This window comes from Aquarana catesbeiana, linkage group LG09 (genome assembly GCF_042186555.1).
Source record: "Aquarana catesbeiana isolate 2022-GZ linkage group LG09, ASM4218655v1, whole genome shotgun sequence".
NCBI classification, from domain to species: domain Eukaryota; kingdom Metazoa; phylum Chordata; class Amphibia; order Anura; family Ranidae; genus Aquarana; species Aquarana catesbeiana.
In genome coordinates this window covers 47,471,445-47,489,387 of record NC_133332.1, presented here as the reverse complement: position 1 = coordinate 47,489,387, position 17,943 = coordinate 47,471,445, and the positions used below count along the sequence as shown (strand labels likewise).

The window sequence follows — 17,943 nt, the reverse complement described above, 5'->3', positions numbered from 1 at the left end:
TGTTATGTACAGAGTATAGGGGGTAAGGAGCATGCAATGTAAAGTCTGTAGGAGTCATAAGTATATACAGTCCAGTGCACAGCACCCCAAAGATTCATTTCAACCTCTATGAGACACTTCAAATACACACACACACACACACACACACACACACACACACACACTTAATTAGAATGTATCTGGGCTGTTTATCTGAAAATACATTAAAAATGAAGGGGAGTAAAGAAATATTCAATTCTAATTCATTGGTTTATGAAAAGTAGCATTTATCATACATATTTATATGACAGTAGCATGCACGCAATCCATAAGGAGCACCAATCACATTAGCCTGTGTCCTCAAAGGAATTCTATCACAGTAACACATACATATTCACATACATACACACATACCTATACACACACGTATATCTATACATACACACACAAGCACAAACTCAGATACGCACTCACATATGTACAGTGGCCTGTCAATCACTCTGGTGGCATGGCTTCCTCCAGCTCTCCTTGTCCACACTTCTTTGTGGGGGTGGCAGTGGTGAGGAGAAGGGGAATGATAGTCTGTGCCCTGTTTAGGGCCACCATCCCCATGTCTACACAGAAGGCCGGGTTTCTTGGAAGCAAAACGTTGATCAGCCCCAGAACTGCAGCAGAAATACGGGCATCAGTGGACTCAACACTTGGAGCACCAGGCAAGATTTGTGGGATATGTGCCCTAGGTGCCCCGTTTTTGTAGTGCATATTGTTAGTAGATTGCTCTGTTAGAAAGATACAGAATGATCTGTAATAAGAATGTATAGAGGCCAGTATACATAGTGATCTGTAATAAGAATGTATAGAGGCCCGTGTACAGAGTGATCTATTAGAAGGTTATATAGGAGCTAGTATACAGAATGATCTGTAATAAGAATGTATAGAGGCCAGTATACATAGTGATCTGTAATAAGAATGTATAGAGGCCCGTGTACAGAGTGATCTATTAGAAGGTTATATAGGAGCTAGTATACAGAGTGATCTGTAATAAGAATGTATAGAGGCCAGTATACATAGTGATCTGTAATAAGAATGTATAGAGGCCCGTGTACAGAGTGATCTATTAGATTAGTTTGATGTAAGATCGTCGATGTAAGTTATTACGAAACGCGTAGGGTGGAGCGACACGCTGACGTCACCTCGTACTCCACTCGTGTATCCAGTAGGAATGGGCTGTCTGTTTATGCTCCAGCCGGCGCAACAGACTTTCTGAGTCTTTTATATCTACTATTTTGTAAGTGTATTACTTCTTTTTACTAATAAATAGTCGTTGGTTTTACACTATTGGAGCATTTATTTTCTTCCATGCACCACGACTTTGTCTGCTGCATTGAGCCATTGTGAAGTGAGCTTCCACCATCTGGAGTCTGGGTGCTGTCCCGTGGAGCTGGTGTAGGGTACAACACACGCTTTCCCTGATCCTCTGTGATGGGGGATGATGGCGTTCTGGTAAGGGCACATCCCTGTTGATTGTGGTGGTGGAGTTCACATACGTCCGAAGATAACCATTCATTCACAATATATTCATCACAATATATATTCACTCACTTATGGACTATTATTTACCACTCACTGGTGTATGTTACAATACATTGTTTATTCAATGCGCATTTTGCTATTCAATATATCAGGACGTCAAATTTTTTAGGTTTAAAAATATTCACTTTCATGTTACATAGGTACATAGTTACATAGTAGGTGAGGTTGAAAAAAGACACAAGTCCATCAAGTCCAACCTATGTGTGTGATTATGTGTCAGTATTACATTGTATATCCCTGTATGTTGCGGTCATTCAGGTGATTATCTAATAGTTTCTTGAAGCTATCAATGCTCCTCGCTGAGACCACCGCCTGTGGAAGGGAATTCCACATCCTTGCCGCTCTTACAGTAAATAACCCTCTACGTAGTTTAAGGTTAAACCTCTTTTCTTCTAATTGTAATGAGTGGCCACGAGTCTTATTAAATTCTCTTCTGCGAAAAAGTTTTATCCCTATTGTGGGGTCACCAGTACGGTATTTGTAAATTGAAATCATATCCCCTCTCAAGCGTCTCTTCTCCAGAGAGAATAAGTTCAGTGCTCGCAACCTTTCCTCATAACTAAGATCCTCCAGACCCTTTATTAGCTTTGTTGCCCTTCTTTGTACTCGCTCCATTTCCAGTGCATCCTTCCTGAGGACTGGTGCCCAGAACTGGACAGCATACTCCAGGTGCGGCCGGACCAGAGCCTTGTAGAGTGGGAGAATTATCGTTTTATCTCCTGCGTTGATCCCCCTTTTAATGCATGCCAATATTCTGTTTGCTTTGTTAGCAGCAGCTTGGCATTGCATGCCATTGCTGAGCCTATCATCTACTAGGACCCCCAGGTCCTTTTCCATCCTAGATTCCCCCAGAGGTTCTCCCCCCAGTGTATAGATTGCATTCATATTTTTTCCACCCAAATGCATTATTTTACATTTTTCTACATTGAACCTCATTTGCCATGTAGTCGCCCACCCCATTAATTTGTTCAGGTCTTTTTGCAAGGTTTCCACATCCTGCGGAGAAGTAATTGCCCTGCTTAGCTTAGTATTGTCTGCAAATACAGAGATTGAACTGTTTATCCCATCCTCTAGGTCGTTTATAAACAAATTAAATAGGATTGGTCCCAGCACAGAACCCTGGGGAACCCTACTACCCACCCTGACCATTCTGAGTACTCCCCATTTATCACCACCCTCTGAACTCGCCCTTGTAGCCAGTTTTCAATCCATGTACTCACCCTATGGTCCATGCCAATGGACCTTATTTTGTACAGTAAACATTTATGGGGAACTGTGTCAAATGCTTTTGCAAAATCCAGATACACCACGTCTACCGGCCTGCCTTTATCTAGATGGCAACTCACCTCCTCATAGAAGGTTAATAGATTGGTTTGGCTAGAACGATTCTTCATGAATCCATGCTGATTACTGCTAATGATACCGTTCTTATTACTAAAATCTTGTATATAGTCCCTTATCATCCCCTCCAAGAGTTTACATACTATTGATGTTAGGCTAACTGGTCTGAAATTCCCAGGGATGTATTTTGGGCCCTTTTTAAATATTGGTGCTACATTGGCTTTTCTCCAATCAGCTGGTACCATTACAGTCAGTAGACTGTCTGTAAAAATTAGGAACAACGGTCTGGCAATCACTTGACTGAGTTCCCTAAGTACCCTCGGATGCAAGCCATCTGGTCCCGGTGATTTATTAATGTTAAGTTTCTCAAGTCTAATTTTAATTCTGTCCTCTGTTAACCATGGAGGTGCTTCCTGTGTTGTGTCATGAGGATAAACACTGCAGTTTTGGTTACTGAAGCCCCCCGATTCACTCGTGAAGACTGAGGAGAAGAATAAATTCAATACCTTCGCCATCTCCCCATCCTTTGTAACCAGATGTCCTTCCTCATTCTTTATGGGGCCAATATGGTCTGTCCTCCCTTTTTTACTGTTTACATACTTAAAGAATTTCTTGGGATTTTTTTTGCTCTCCTCCGCTATGTGTCTTTCATGTTCTATCTTAGCCGTCCTAATTGCACCCTTACATTTCTTGTTGCATTCTTTATAAAGTCTGAATGCTAAGGATGATCCCTCAACCTTGTATTTTTTGAAGGCCTTCTCCTTTGCTTTTATATGCATTTTTACATTGGAGTTAAGCCATCCAGGATTTTTGTTCGCTCTTTTAAATTTATTACCCAATGGGATACATTGGCTAATGCCCTTATAGCAAACCCATCTCTCCTCTGTATTCTTTGTTCCTAATATTTTATCCCAATTTATGCCTTTTAGCAAGGTTTGTACTTTAGGGAAGTTGGCTCTTTTGAAATTCAGTGTCTTTGTGTTCCCTTTATGTTTCCTATTTGTGTGATTTATACTGAAACTAATTGACCTGTGACCGCTGTTACCTAAATTGCCCCGTATTTCCACATCCGTGATCAGGTCTGTATTGTTGGTAATCAGTAGATCCAGCAATGTTTTATTTCTAGTTGGTGCGTCTACCATCTGACCCATAAAATTGTCCTGCAAGACATTAAGGAACTGGCGAGCCTTAAATGAATGCGCGGTTCCCTCCGCCCAGTCTATGTCTGGATAATTAAAATCCATAATTATGATAACACTTCCCATCCTTGGTGCTAATCCAATTTGTGATAGGAGATCCGTCTCCACTTCCTCCCTCAGGTTAGGGGGCCTATAGCATATTCCCAGTATTATTTTCCCCTTAGCTTCATCCCTTTGGAGCTCTACCCATAAGGATTCCACCTCCTCTCTAGCTCCCTCAGTGATGTCATCTCTCACATTCGCTTGTACATTATTCTTGATATATAGGCATACCCCTCCCCCTTTTTTACCCTCTCTATCCTTGCGGTATAGGGTATACCCTTGAATGTTTGCCAGCCAATCATGAGAGCTGTTGAACCAGGTCTCTGAAATTCCCACAAAATCCAAATCCTCCTTGTACAACAGTATCTCTAGTTCACCCATCTTGTCCGCCATGCTCCTGGCATTGGTGAACATGCCACATAGTTTAGACCGGTCGCATATTGTCCTCGTATTGGGTGTTTTGAGATTGCAACTAAGACTTGTTACTATACTCACCTTGTGTTTTTGTGCTTTGGTTAACCTACCACTAATGCCCCCAATACTACCCTCTGGAATATCTTCCACGCTGGCTCTGTCTCTGGACCCTCCCCCCCATCGCCTGGTTTAAAAACCCCTCTAACTTTTTGGCCATCTTCATTCTCAGCAGATCTGCACCCTCCTCATTTAGGTGCAGTCCATCCCTTCTATAGTACCGGTTACCGACTGAGAAGTCGGCCCAGTCCTCCAGGAACCCAAACCCCTCCTTACTACACCAGTTCTTCAGCCACTTGTTTACTTCCCTAATCTCCCTCTGCCTTTCTGGTGTGGCTCGATGTACCGGTAGTATTGCTGAGAATACTACCTTGGAGGTCCTTTTCCTCAATTTAGCTCCTAAGTCCCTAAAATCGTTCTTTAGGACACTCCATCTGCCTCTGACTTTGTCATTGGTGCCAACGTGCACCATGACAGCCGGGTCTTCCCCAGCCCCTCCCAGTAATCTGTCCACAAGATCCATGATGTGCCGAACCCGAGCGCCCGGTAGACAACATACTGTTCGGCGCTTCAGGTCTTGGTTACAGATTGCCCTCTCTGTCCTTCTAAGAATTGAGTCCCCTACCACCAGAATCTGTCTTTCCTTTCCCTTTGCTGCCCCCCCACTCTCAGTTCTTCCCCTGGCAGCTGTGAGAGTCCCTCAGCTCCAGCAGTGCTGGTCCCTGACTGGTTTCACCAATGTCACTCAATGGAGCGTACTTATTGGGATGCTCCAGTCCTGGATCAGCCTCCCTGGCACTTCCCCCTCTACCCCTCCTGACTGTCAGCCATCTACTCTTTGCTAGTGCCTGCACCTCTTTGTCTCCACCCGCCTCTGTGCTGGCCCCTGTGCTGGCCCCTGCCAGCACCTGCCGTGTACGTTCCTGGCTCTCCTTTAGTATGGAGGGACTTCTCAGTGCTGACAGTTGCTTCCCCAGATTCAGAACCTGGGCTTCCAGGGAAACAATGTGCTTACATTTTGCACAACAGTATTCGCCCTCGATCGGATGATCAAGGAACGCATACATGCAGCAAGATGTACAAAGAGTCACCTCTCCACACCCGCCGGGCATCGTACCTATTAAATTTAGTGAGGATTTGGGGATTTTACCCTGTCCAAATTACCTAACAGCTAGCTTCCTGGCACTAATACTCAAGACAATACACAGGTACACAACAAGACAATACCCAGGTACTCACAGACCTATGTGCAATTGCAGAACAGTCGCAGACTTACTTGCACTCGCAATACTCAAGTATACAGTACACAATACACAAGTACTAACGATCCACACACACTACTCAGAAAACACTCAGGTACTCACACTACACAGGTACTATGACCCCTGTTATAACCTCCTGTTTTAAACTCTGTTTTTTAACTCACCACTTATACCAGTTCCACTTACACAGAGTTCCACAGCCTCAGACTGAGCAGGCAGTTCCTTTAACCTCATGATTCTTTTCTGCTCTGACATGCACTGTGAGCTGTAAGGTCATATATAGACAGGTGTGTGGCTTTTCTAATCAAGTCCAATCAGTATAATCAAACACAGCTGGACTCAAATGATGGTGTAGAACCATCTCAAGGATGATCAGAAGACATGGACAGCACCTGAGTTAAATATATGAGTGTCATAGCGAAGGGTCTGAATACTTAGGACCATGTGATATTTCAGTTTTTCTTTTTTAATAAATCTGCAAAAATGTCAACAATTCTGTGTTTTTCTGTCAATATGGGGTGCTGTGTGTACATTAATGAGGAAAAAATGAACTTAAATGATTTTAGCAAATGGCTGCAATATAACAAAGAGTGAAACATTTAAGGGGGTCTGAATACTTTCCATCCCCACTGTATTTATCTAGGTAAAGACATATGCTATGTGGAATATTATATCCTGTAAGTAAACATGGTCACAATCTATATATGTCTTTCATAACAATGATTGGCATCTTAAAACAATTCTTACTTCTAATTTGTTCTACATCAAAATATTATATTTTTACCTTATGACAGAATTATCATTGGGTCAGTAGACACTGACATCATAATTATATCTATGACCTGGAATATAATATATAATTTGAATGATTTATATTCATATATATTTTGAAATTCCACTGGGTAGACAGAATTTAGATGTCCCCCAGAAATGTTTGAAATGAACTTTGAACAGACTCAATGAATATTTAGATAGAATCCAGCTATATAAACAAATCCTAGAGTCCTCACAAAAAGTTTAATCAAAGATATATTTCAACCTTTATTACAGTGTTAGGTCTTTTTATATACCCACCTAAGACATGTAAATATCTTTGGTTTCTACTTCGCAATTAGTTCAGTTGTGTAATTTAGGGTGGGTTATCCATTGAAAGTTGGGAAATGTATGAAGTCACAGTGACCTTTATTTCACCTCTGTCTTCAAGCCTAACCACTTTACATCTCCATCTGAAGTTTATGAAATATTTTATTTATTCATCATAATTACAACAACCCTCTAAAACTTGAGAAGACGAGAAGAAAACTGGTCATGGAGGCTGCTAAGAGGCCTACAGCAACATTAAAGGAGCTGCAGGAATATCTGGCAAGTACCGGCTGTGTGGTACATGTGACAACAATCTCCCATATTCTTCATATGTCTGGGCTATGAGGTAGAGTGGCAAGACGGAAGCCTTTTCTTACGAAGAAAAACATCCAAGCTGGCTAAATTTTGCAAAAACACATCTAATGTCTCCCAAAAGCATGTGGGAAAATGTGTTATGGTCTGATGAAACCAAGGTTGAACTTTTTGGCCATAATTCCAAAAGATATGTTTGGTGCAAAAACAGCAATGCACATCACCAAAAGAATACCATACCCAGAGTAAAGCATGGTGGTGGCAGCATCATGCTTTGGGGCTGTTTTTCTTCAGCTTCAACAGGGGCCTTAGTCAAGGTAGAGGGAATTATGAACTGTTCCAAATACCAATCAATATTGGCACAAAACATTCAGGCTTCTGCTTGAAAGCTGAACATGAAGAGGAACTTCATCTTTCAGCATGACAATGACCCAAAGCATACATCCAAATCAACAAAGGAATGGCTTCACCAGAAAAAGATTAAAGTTTTGGAATGTGATGATAATCAAAAGTATGTGGCGCTAATCTAAGTGTACCAATAATATTAGAAAAAACTCAAAATGCAATAAATCTCAATCCTTCCTGAATCAATAATCTTCAATACTTCCTTAATGGGCAAGTATACCACTCATGTTAAATTAAAGTCTCAAAATCCCTTAAAAACTCAATACTTCCTGAATAAACAATCTTCAATACTTCCTTAAATGGGCAATACTAACTTCTCCCATTAGGGGACAGCCAAACCAACTGAATAGTTAAATGCTGGTTATCATTCCTAATAAAATTCACATAAATCATCCAATAAATATAATGTTCTTCAACCAAACTAAGTCGAAATTGTGATTACAGGTGATTAAACTTAATAATAATAATAATAATAAAATAAAAAAAAAAAAAAAAAAAATATTCCTCAAAGTGTATCATACAAAGTACATAGTTTTCCTCACCATAATAAGTGAAAATTAAAAATTAAAAATGATTGCACAAAATAAGTAATATTGGTGACTAGATTGCTGCCAAAGCAAACAACTTAACTCTATATCACATATATAAACAAACGTGATCAAGTGCAAAAAAACAGTGACATATGTGCAAAATCATGCGTATACAATGAACTTGCGACTCTGAAATAAATCACCAACAAACTCTTCCACCTAGAAATATTCCTTATAAAATAGAAAAAACTGACATAAATGTGATCAAGTCCAAACAGCTATTGCTTCATGCAATGTGATTCATAATGTCCATACAGATGATTAATCATGACGTGCCAGTGAGGTGACTATGTGCTGGATTCCTCCTCTTTGAACAACTGGTGCAGCACACAAGTGTTTCCCCCAGCCTCTCGCCTTAATCAGCGGCCCCCAATGGGCCAAATCAAGCAGATGATTAATATTTCTCTGTGAGGGATGATGATGATCCAACAGCTGTCTCCCTCTTCCCAAGTGGTGTACGTGTGTCAAACTTTTCCTCCTGATCACCAGCGCTCACACAAACCCCAGCATGATAATGAGGAAGAAGGAGAGGCTTCCATAGTGAAGTATTTCAATACAGGTTTATTGATAAAACGTAGTAACTTACATTAAAAACAGGAACTGTCAGCAAGAGTACAGCAGAGACAATAGGGCTTCCGGGTACGGCCGTCAAAGGGGTAAAGTCACGTGCTGTGACGCAACGCGTCAGGGTAGGAGGAGCCAGGTGCCGACGCTTCCCGGGGACGGCCGTACCCGGAAGCCCTATTGTCTCTGCTGTACTCTTGCTGACAGTTCCTGTTTTTAATGTAAGTTACTACGTTTTATCAATAAACCTGTATTGAAATACTTCACTATGGAAGCCTCTCCTTCTTCCTCATTATCATGCTGGGGTTTGTGTGAGCGCTGGTGATCAGGAGGAAAAGTTTGACACACGTACACCACTTGGGAAGAGGGAGACAGCTGTTGGATCATCATCATCCCTCACAGAGAAATATTAATCATCTGCTTGATTTGGCCCATTGGGGGCCGCTGATTAAGGCGAGAGGCTGGGGGAAACACTTGTGTGCTGCACCAGTTGTTCAAAGAGGAGGAATCCAGCACATAGTCACCTCACTGGCACGTCATGATTAATCATCTGTATGGACATTATGAATCACATTGCATGAAGCATTAGCTGTTTGGACTTGATCACATTTATGTCAGTTTTTTCTATTTTATAAGGAATATTTCTAGGTGGAAGAGTTTGTTGGTGATTTATTTCAGAGTCGCAAGTTCATTGTATACGCATGATTTTGCACATATGTCACTGTTTTTTTGCACTTGATCACGTTTGTTTATATATGTGATATAGAGTTAAGTTGTTTGCTTTGGCAGCAATCTAGTCACCAATATTACTTATTTTGTGCAATCATTTTTAATTTTTAATTTTCACTTATTATGGTGAGGAAAACTATGTACTTTGTATAATACACTTTGAGGAATATTTTTTTTTTATTTTATTATTATTATTAAGTTTAATCACCTGTAATCACAATTTCGACTTAGTTTGGTTGAAGAACATTATATTTATTGGATGATTTATGTGAATTTTATTAGGAATGATAATCAGCATTTAACTATTCAGTTGGTTTGGCTGTCCCCTAATGGGAGAAGTTAGTATTGCCCATTTAAGGAAGTATTGAAGATTGTTTATTCAGAAAGTATTGAGTTTTTAAGGGATTTTGAGACTTTAATTTAACATGAGTGGTATACTTGCCCATTAAGGAAGTATTGAAGATTATTGATTCAGGAAGGATTGAGATTTATTGCATTTTGAGTTTTTTCTAATATTATTGGTACACTTAGATTAGCGCCACATACTTTTGATTATCATCACGGTACTTTTTAGGGTGGGTGAGGCCACCTCATATGTTGGCAGCTTCTCTACTTTTGTTCCATTGCCTAGGACCCTCTGAGAGGGTGGTTGTGCGCATTAGTAATTTATTATTAAAGTTTTGGAATGGCCCAGCAACAGCCCAGATCTGAATCTGATTTAAAATTCTATTGAAAATCTGTGGGGCGATCTGAAGAGGGATGTGCACAGAAGATACCCTCACAATCTGACAGATTTGGAATGTTTTTGCAAAGAAGAGTGGGCAAATATTGCCAAGTCAAGATGTGCCATGCATATAGACTCATACCCAAAAAGACTGAGTGCTGTAATAAAATCAAAAGGTGCTTCAACAAGGTATTAGTTTAAGGGTGTGCACACTTATGCAACCATATTATTTTATTTTTCTATTTTTACTTCCCTCCACACAAAGTTTGTTTTTCAACTGAGTTGTACAGTTTATAGGTCACATTAAAAGGTGGAAAAAGTTCTGAAATGATTTATCTTTGTCTCCTTTTTTACATCACAGAAACCTGACATTTTAACTGGGGTGTGTAGACTTTTTATATCGAGTGTATTTGTTTAGATATATGTACGCAGCACTATATAACTATAATGATTTACGAGTATATGTGGGAACATATTAGGTGCTTGCAGCAAAATTTGGGTGATTTGATGGTTTAATTTATATTGATTATTATTTCTTGCTAAGTTGGAGTTGCGCACACGGCTTATTTTATTTTTTAACTAGGCCTTAGCCTCATTAGAAGTTGTAATAGCCTTTTTATCAAAATCCAAACCAAGACATAAAGCCTCTGTGTCTGGCTCTTTTTATTGTAATTGTTTTTATAGATGGAGGTCAACTAGGGCTATGAATACTAACAAACATTCTCATGTAAATATAGTTTACTAAAAAATGTTTCTGTATTAATGTGGTCAAGTGAACTTTTTTATATTATATCCTCTATATTAATTCCTTTTTGAAGGCATAATATATAACAATAAAGATTACATATTGTCAGGTTCTCAACACCAGGCCACAGGCCAAAGAAACATCCTCTATTATAGGTTTTTGTTTTATCCAAAACCTAAACTCCAGCCATACATCTAAATACTTGGCTGAAATACAGTACATGCCTGAGGGATGTATCAATTGTTTTACAATTGTGTTCAGTCAAGTCAGTCATGCGATCCAGAAGCCCAGTTCTTTCATGCAATCCAGACAAAGATCATTTTTTCAGTCTACACTCTTCCACTTCTATTGAGAGAAATACAGGAGGTATCTTGTTCTCCATTTTTCCCCTTTCTATCTCTGATGTCTGTAATTTCAGACCCTGACCTGGAAAAAAAAAAAACATACAGATTTGTAGAGTCAGCATGAATTTAGGACTTGTAATTTGCATACTAATTGTAGTAACTAGAGTTTGGTGGTTTTGAAAGTTTTGAAGTTTTTGGATAAACATGGCAGCCTTCATATACCTGCAGCTGGATAGGACAACACAGACAGTAAAGATAACCTGTATATATTGCAGAAACTGGAAACCAGATAACATGTTAGTTGCCTGGGAGAACAACATCTACAATAAAAATTTGAAATATAGATATTATTTTATTTAATATTATTATTATATATTTTTATTATTATTTTAGTATTATATTATTATTAATTGTTTATTTTTATTTATTTTTATTTTTATTTTTTTAAATAAGAATTCCAGGTATTTTATACATAACTAGCTTGGACCAAGATAATTATGCATACACTATACTTGGCCAAAGCCCTTGGAAGCTGAAAATCACTGAAGTAGACATTACTACTGCAGTGATTTCTACTTGCTTCTGGGTCCCATGCTGAGTGGCTGCCCTGCTGTAACACAAGAGGTTGGCTGCTCTACATGGCAAAGCATTCTTTTATTAGATGAGGTGGGCGAGCATGACATCACCGCCCCAATTCTGCACCTCGTCCAATCAGAGAACGCTTTGCATTAATTTGGGGAATGCAAAGCATTCTTTGAATGGTGCCTGCGCGGAGCAGCCAAACTCCTGTGTTCAGAATGCATCAGGGCAGCCTCTTAGTGCAGAGCCTGGAAGCAAGCAGAGATCACTGGCGTAGAAATGTCTACTTCAGTAAGGGTGTTTTTATGAAATATTATATACATTTTAAATTTAAAGAAAACATTTTTTATTCTTTAACATTACTATTGTAGATGTTGTTCTCCCAAGCTACTGATGTAACTCTTTCTTCTGGTTTCCAGTATATTCATTTCATTTTTATTTCAGGTCCTGTTAGGAGATATATTCCTATATTCAAATTTATTATGAAACATGATTTGCCTTTTCCGACTTATGTACATTTAGGCTGTCAGTTGTAATAACATAATGGAGGCACTAACCCTTCTCCAATATACAAAGAAATTTGTTTTCTTTAGCAGTCTGTGTCCTCATTGGAGAGATTTCCCATCACTTCCTGAAGCAATGAGAAGGGTAAACCTCCAAAAGGTCCCTTTTACATGGGCAGCTGTCTCTACCACCCTCTGAAAATCGATCTGTGGTGGAAGGAGGTAGAGCCACAGCTTATCGGTGGTCAGAAGGCAATGCTGTCACCTGAATGTGTTTTTTTTCTTTGGCTGATTTTTTATTTGTTTTTTTGTATTGAAATATCGGATCACAACCGTGAGTCATTCATTGGCTCACGGGTTGTTGCATGGTCTTATTGCCTTTAAAGTTGGAGTAAACTTGTGAACTGATAATTAGTGATGGGCCGAACATCCCCGGTTCGGGTCGCACCAGAATTCCAGAACATTTAAAAAGCGAACCCTATTAAAGTCGATGGGACCCAAACTCCCCAAAAGTCCCCATTTTGAAGGCTTATATGCAAGTTATTGGCCATAAAATGGGCATGGGGGCCTGGGTACTGCCCTGGGGACATGTATCCATGCAAAAATGTTTTTAAAAAGTATCATTTTTAAAGGAGCAGTGATTTTAACCTCCCTGGCGGTTTTCCCAAGTGTGGCTCGGAGTTAAAATTCAGGACCATTAGCGGTAACCCCGAGCCACACTCGGGATTACATCGCAGGATCCTGGTGTGGCTTTACTTACCTTGTCCCCGGGATCCTGCGATGTCCCCCGCAGTGTCCGTGGGCTCCGTCCTCTGCCCGAAGCCTCTCCTTGCCAGGCTCCGTTCCCTGCGAGCGTCGCGACGCACGGGGGCGGAGCCTGGCGGCAAATTAAAAAAAAAGTAAAAATCATAACATATACAGTACTATAATCTTACAGATTACAGTACTGTATGAAATTATTTCACATCCCTTTTGTCCCCAGTGCTTTGGCCCATGCCCTGCATGCAGTTTTATGTGATATATACTGTTCTTTCTGCCTGGAAACTGGAAATTGTCCATAGCAACCAAAAAGTGTCCCTTTACGTCAAAAGTGGCTTTAGACCAGCTAGAAAACAGCGATAGTAAATTAGAACACTTGCAGAATTGAGCGATAGTGAATCGTGGGGAAATTTATTTTATTACTATTTATTTTTATTTTTATTTATTATATTATAATTTATGTTTTTGTGTTTCAAACTTTATCATACCCGGGATATCTACTAGACTCTTGTTTGGACAGATTTAAGTGTGTTATTGTTAAGAATTACAGACCTACAATATAAAACGCCAAATTTCCATGCAAAATAATTGTACCGCTTTCAGCACCTAAAATCCGAAATAATCATACCGCCAGGGAGGTTATTGATGCTTAAAGTGAAACAAAAAAAAATGAAAAAATTCTTTTAAATATAGTGCCTGAGGGGTCTCCTTAGTCTGCCTGTAAAAGGGCACATCTATACCGTCATGTATAGAACCTGCAGCAGCAAAACTGACATTTATTTAATGACATTTAAATTGATTTTTCCGGCTGTAAGCTTTCTTGAAAAAAAAAAAAAAAAAAAAAAAAAAAAAAAAATAGAAAAATGTGAAAAAAAAAAAAACCGGCGAGGGGGTCCCCACCCCCAATCCATATCAGGTCCTTTGGCCATCTCTACCTATAATATGGCTTAATAAGGCTTACATATAGGTACTGTAAATATCTCCTAAACATGCACTGTTTAGGATATATTTACTGTAGATGCAGCTGGTGATGTCACCAGCGCATGTGCTCTGAAGGAACAGCATACCTGTGCTGTAAACAGCGGCTCCTGGGAGCATGCACAGGAATGACATAATCGCAGCTCCGGCCACTCACAGCCAGAGTCCACAAACCCGGAAGGAAGATGGGGTGAAGATAGAAGCACCTTCAGTGGTGAAAGTGTGCCGCTGGAGGGCTTCATTCCAATTCACACAATGTGCTAGTAAGCGATTCCTTGCAGGTTTAAAAAAAAAAAAAGCCAACAGTTTACTACCACTTTAATGGGCATGTTTGACAGGTGGTGCTGCCTTTCAAAATTGGCAGGTTCAGTTATAAATTTGCCTTGGCCACAGTAGGTCTACAGACCCCTTTGGCCCGCCATGTCCGCTTGTAGGAGGGTGGTTGAGGGGGTGCTAAAAACAGGGCCGATCCTGGGCAGGTGCATGGGGTGCTCTGCACCCGGGCGCTGCAGAAAGAGGGGCACTGAAGTGTCAGAGTGCTCCCCTCCTGGCTCCCTCCTCCTCTCCTTGTTCTGTGAAGTAGCGTCGCTATGGGGAAGGCGGCCGCGGTGCAGTCCGCCAGTGAACACAAGCGGCCGTGCTGTGACAAGGGGGAGGTGAGCTGGTGGATGTCAGCGTATCTCCCCCGCTCGCCCCCCCCTTCTCCTGTCAGCTGAGCATGGCTCTCATCTTGTTAGCTGCTCAGCTTGATGCCTGATTTGCTTCCGTCCCCATTGGCCATAGTGGAGGGCCAATCAGAAGATGCTAGCAGTGCATCATGGGACATGAAGTCTGTAAAGTGTAAAGGAAGGCTTCCTCTGCTGTGCCCAGTGATTGCAGGTATGTGCAGGGGGAGGGGTGGGTGAGTGAGCCTGTTACTTTATCAGTTAGCAGCAGCAAGACAGAATGTCTGTGTACACTGCATGCTGCTCAGAACAGCCTAGGAATGAAGGGAGGGAGGGGGAGAGTGAATGTACCTGAGCTCCTCACTGACTTCCCCCTGACTTGGCCACCCTTACCATTAATGTAGAAGGCTGTAAGGGGTGAGCAGTAGGCTGACACATAAGCAAGTCACTCAGCTTGGCCACCTGACACTCCCCCCTTCCAGACATTGGGGTGTAAGAAGTAAGTCGCACACAACATGCTATACCATCTCTGCAGACTTGAGGGAGAGCCAGGAGAAAATTGTCTGTTGGGGTAATTTAAGGGGATAGTCTGTACTGGGAATGGGAAGGGGGGCAATATTTGTTGTACACTGGCCAGTATGTTACCTCTGTGCTATGTGCATGGCACACTTCTGAGCACTGTCTGAAACACACACTTGAACCTTCTACTCCATGCACTCCTCAGCCCAACAAAACAATCACACCTCAGCCTAACACCCGTACAATACACATTCCTGAACCATCTGCTGTCTGTGCGTATCGCACTCCTGTGCTTTCTGTGTAAAACACATTCCTGTGCTTTGTGTTCTGTGCAGTATGCGCTTCTTATCCCTATGCTCTGTGTAACACACACTCCTGTGCTCTGTGCGATACTCACTCCTGTGCCCTGCAGCCTGTGCAATGCATACTCCTAAGCCCTGTGTGTTGAACACTCCTGAACCCTGTACAATATGGGGGGTGAGTACCTGCACCTATTCTCTGGGAAGAAAAAAAGTCCCAGGTTATGTTTGAAGTCTCTGACCATCTCTTGTATCATTTCTACAGTCTCTGACCATCTCCTGTACTATTCCTGCAGTCTCTGACCATCTCTTGTATCATCATATCTGCAGTCTCTGACCATCTTCCGTAGTATGTCTGCAGTCTCTGACCATATCTTGTATCATGTCTCCAGTCTATGTCCATTTCATGTATCATGTCTGCAGTCTCTGACCATCTCCTGTACTACATGGGTATGTCTGTAGTATGTCCGGGGGCTCTTTCTACCAGACTCGCTAACAGAAGCCCTCTCTGTGTCCATCAGAGAGACTCCCCCTCCAGGTCCCACTAGAGTACTCTCTTCCTGTAATTTGTTTATTGTTAAGAGATCATGGGAGGATCCCAGGGTAACGAATACTCCTTAGGGAGCATCTCTGTGTTTGAGTCATTGACATAGAAACATTTGTAATGGGGAGGAGTTAGTAAGATGACCACGCCCATGTGGGGGCGCCAGAAATATTTCTGCACCCAGGCATCGGTGACCCTAGGATCGGCCCTGGCTAAAAATGCTGCTCCCTGGCTGCCTATGTGAAAGAGACCTAAACGGGACACAGACTACAAATTAAACCCTACTAAAGGTTATATTCTTTCCTCAATCCATCAAGAACTATTTAACAAAAGCTTGGGCTGGGTTTGAAGCACTCTAGTGTCCACCGAGACATGCTAGCTTATGTTATAATTGTTCTGGAGTTAATGGATAACAGCAAAAAGTCTGACATAAAATTTCTGTTTCTTTTTAAAGGTTATCAGAAAGAGGATCTTCCTATGCATCCTGCTTTGTCTGTCTCTGACTTACTTATTTTATGTAAAGTTTCAGCTGTGAGTATAAAAATGTATCTTCTGTTATTTAAAGGGGTTTTGCTTCTTAAAAGATAAAGGGGGAACTTCTTACATGTGCTACTTGGTAGGATCATACCACCCAGAGCTGCACTAACTGGGACCATGAGCAGCTGCTGTATGAGCGGGAACAAAGTTAACCTTCAGAAACCCAGCAGGCTGGGAAACGGGGTCACAGAGCAGGCATGGAAATCCATTCCAGGAGGATTTTTCGGGGGGGGGGGGGGCGCAATAGTTTTCTAACCCGTGAACAGGGCCGGATTTCCCACAAGGCCACCGAGGCCAGGCCTCGGGGCGGCAGTGGTACAGGGGCGGCGCCGCTCCTGCAACTAATTCTCGGCCGCCCCCCACACTAACATAGCAGCATGTGATGCAGCGCACCCGGGGGCCAGAGAGGTGGGGGCGCTGAAGCACTAGAGTGCTCCTCTCCCTCTTCTTCCTCCTCTCTGTGTGTGTCCAGACTGAGGTGGCGTCCTCCGCAGGGCACCGCCGCTGCTGGTTTTACTATGCTCAAGCCTGTCCCCCCTCCCTCCTCCTGTCAGAGAAGGAGAGCAGCCGAAGGAGATCGGAGCGGCTGGTCTCTGTGCGAGGGAGGGGGAGGGGGCGCGTGTTCTCCTGTGTCCTCCTGTGTCTCTCACTCCCGCCCAAGCCTGTCTCCATCTGTACACTAATGGAGGGGGGGTTGTCCTGGGGGGTCTGTACTAGTGAAGGGGGGGTTTGTCCTGGGATGTCTGTACTAATGGAGGGGGAGTTGTCCTGGGGGGTCTGTACTAGTGAAGGGGGGGTTTGTCCTGGGATGTCTGTACTAATGGAGGGGGGGTTGTCCTGGGGGGTCTGTACTAGTGAAGGGGGGGTTGTCCTGGGATGTCTGCACTAATGGAGGGGGGGGTTGTCCTGGGGGGTCTGTACTAGTGAAGGGGGGGGGTTTGTCCTGGGATGTCTGCACCAATGGAGGGGGGGTTGTCCTGGGGGGTCTGTACTAGTGAAGGGGGGGTTTGTCCTGGGATGTCTGCACTAATGGAGGGGGGGTTGTCCTGGGGGGTCTGTACTAGTGAAGGGGGGGTTTGTCCTGGGATGTCTGTACTAATGGAGGGGGGGTTGTCCTGGGGGTCTGTACTAGTGAAGGGGGGGTTTGTCCTGGGATGTCTGTACTAATGAAGGGGGG

At 42.2% G+C, this 17,943-nt stretch overlaps 1 protein-coding gene across 3 annotated transcripts in view; it reads left to right on the top strand.

The window, feature by feature from the left end:
• LOC141107587 (N-acetyllactosaminide alpha-1,3-galactosyltransferase-like) overlaps positions 1-17,943 on the top strand; it is a 96,541-nt gene that overhangs the window by 20,990 nt on the left and 57,608 nt on the right. For all 3 annotated transcript variants that reach the window (XR_012235932.1, XM_073598430.1, XM_073598431.1), the window contains exon 3: positions 16,684-16,760. Coding sequence is in view for 2 of the 3 variants with exons in the window: in XM_073598430.1 (XP_073454531.1) it covers positions 16,684-16,760 (77 nt within the window). In the remaining variant the exon portion in view is untranslated. The remainder of the gene's footprint in view (positions 1-16,683; positions 16,761-17,943) is intronic.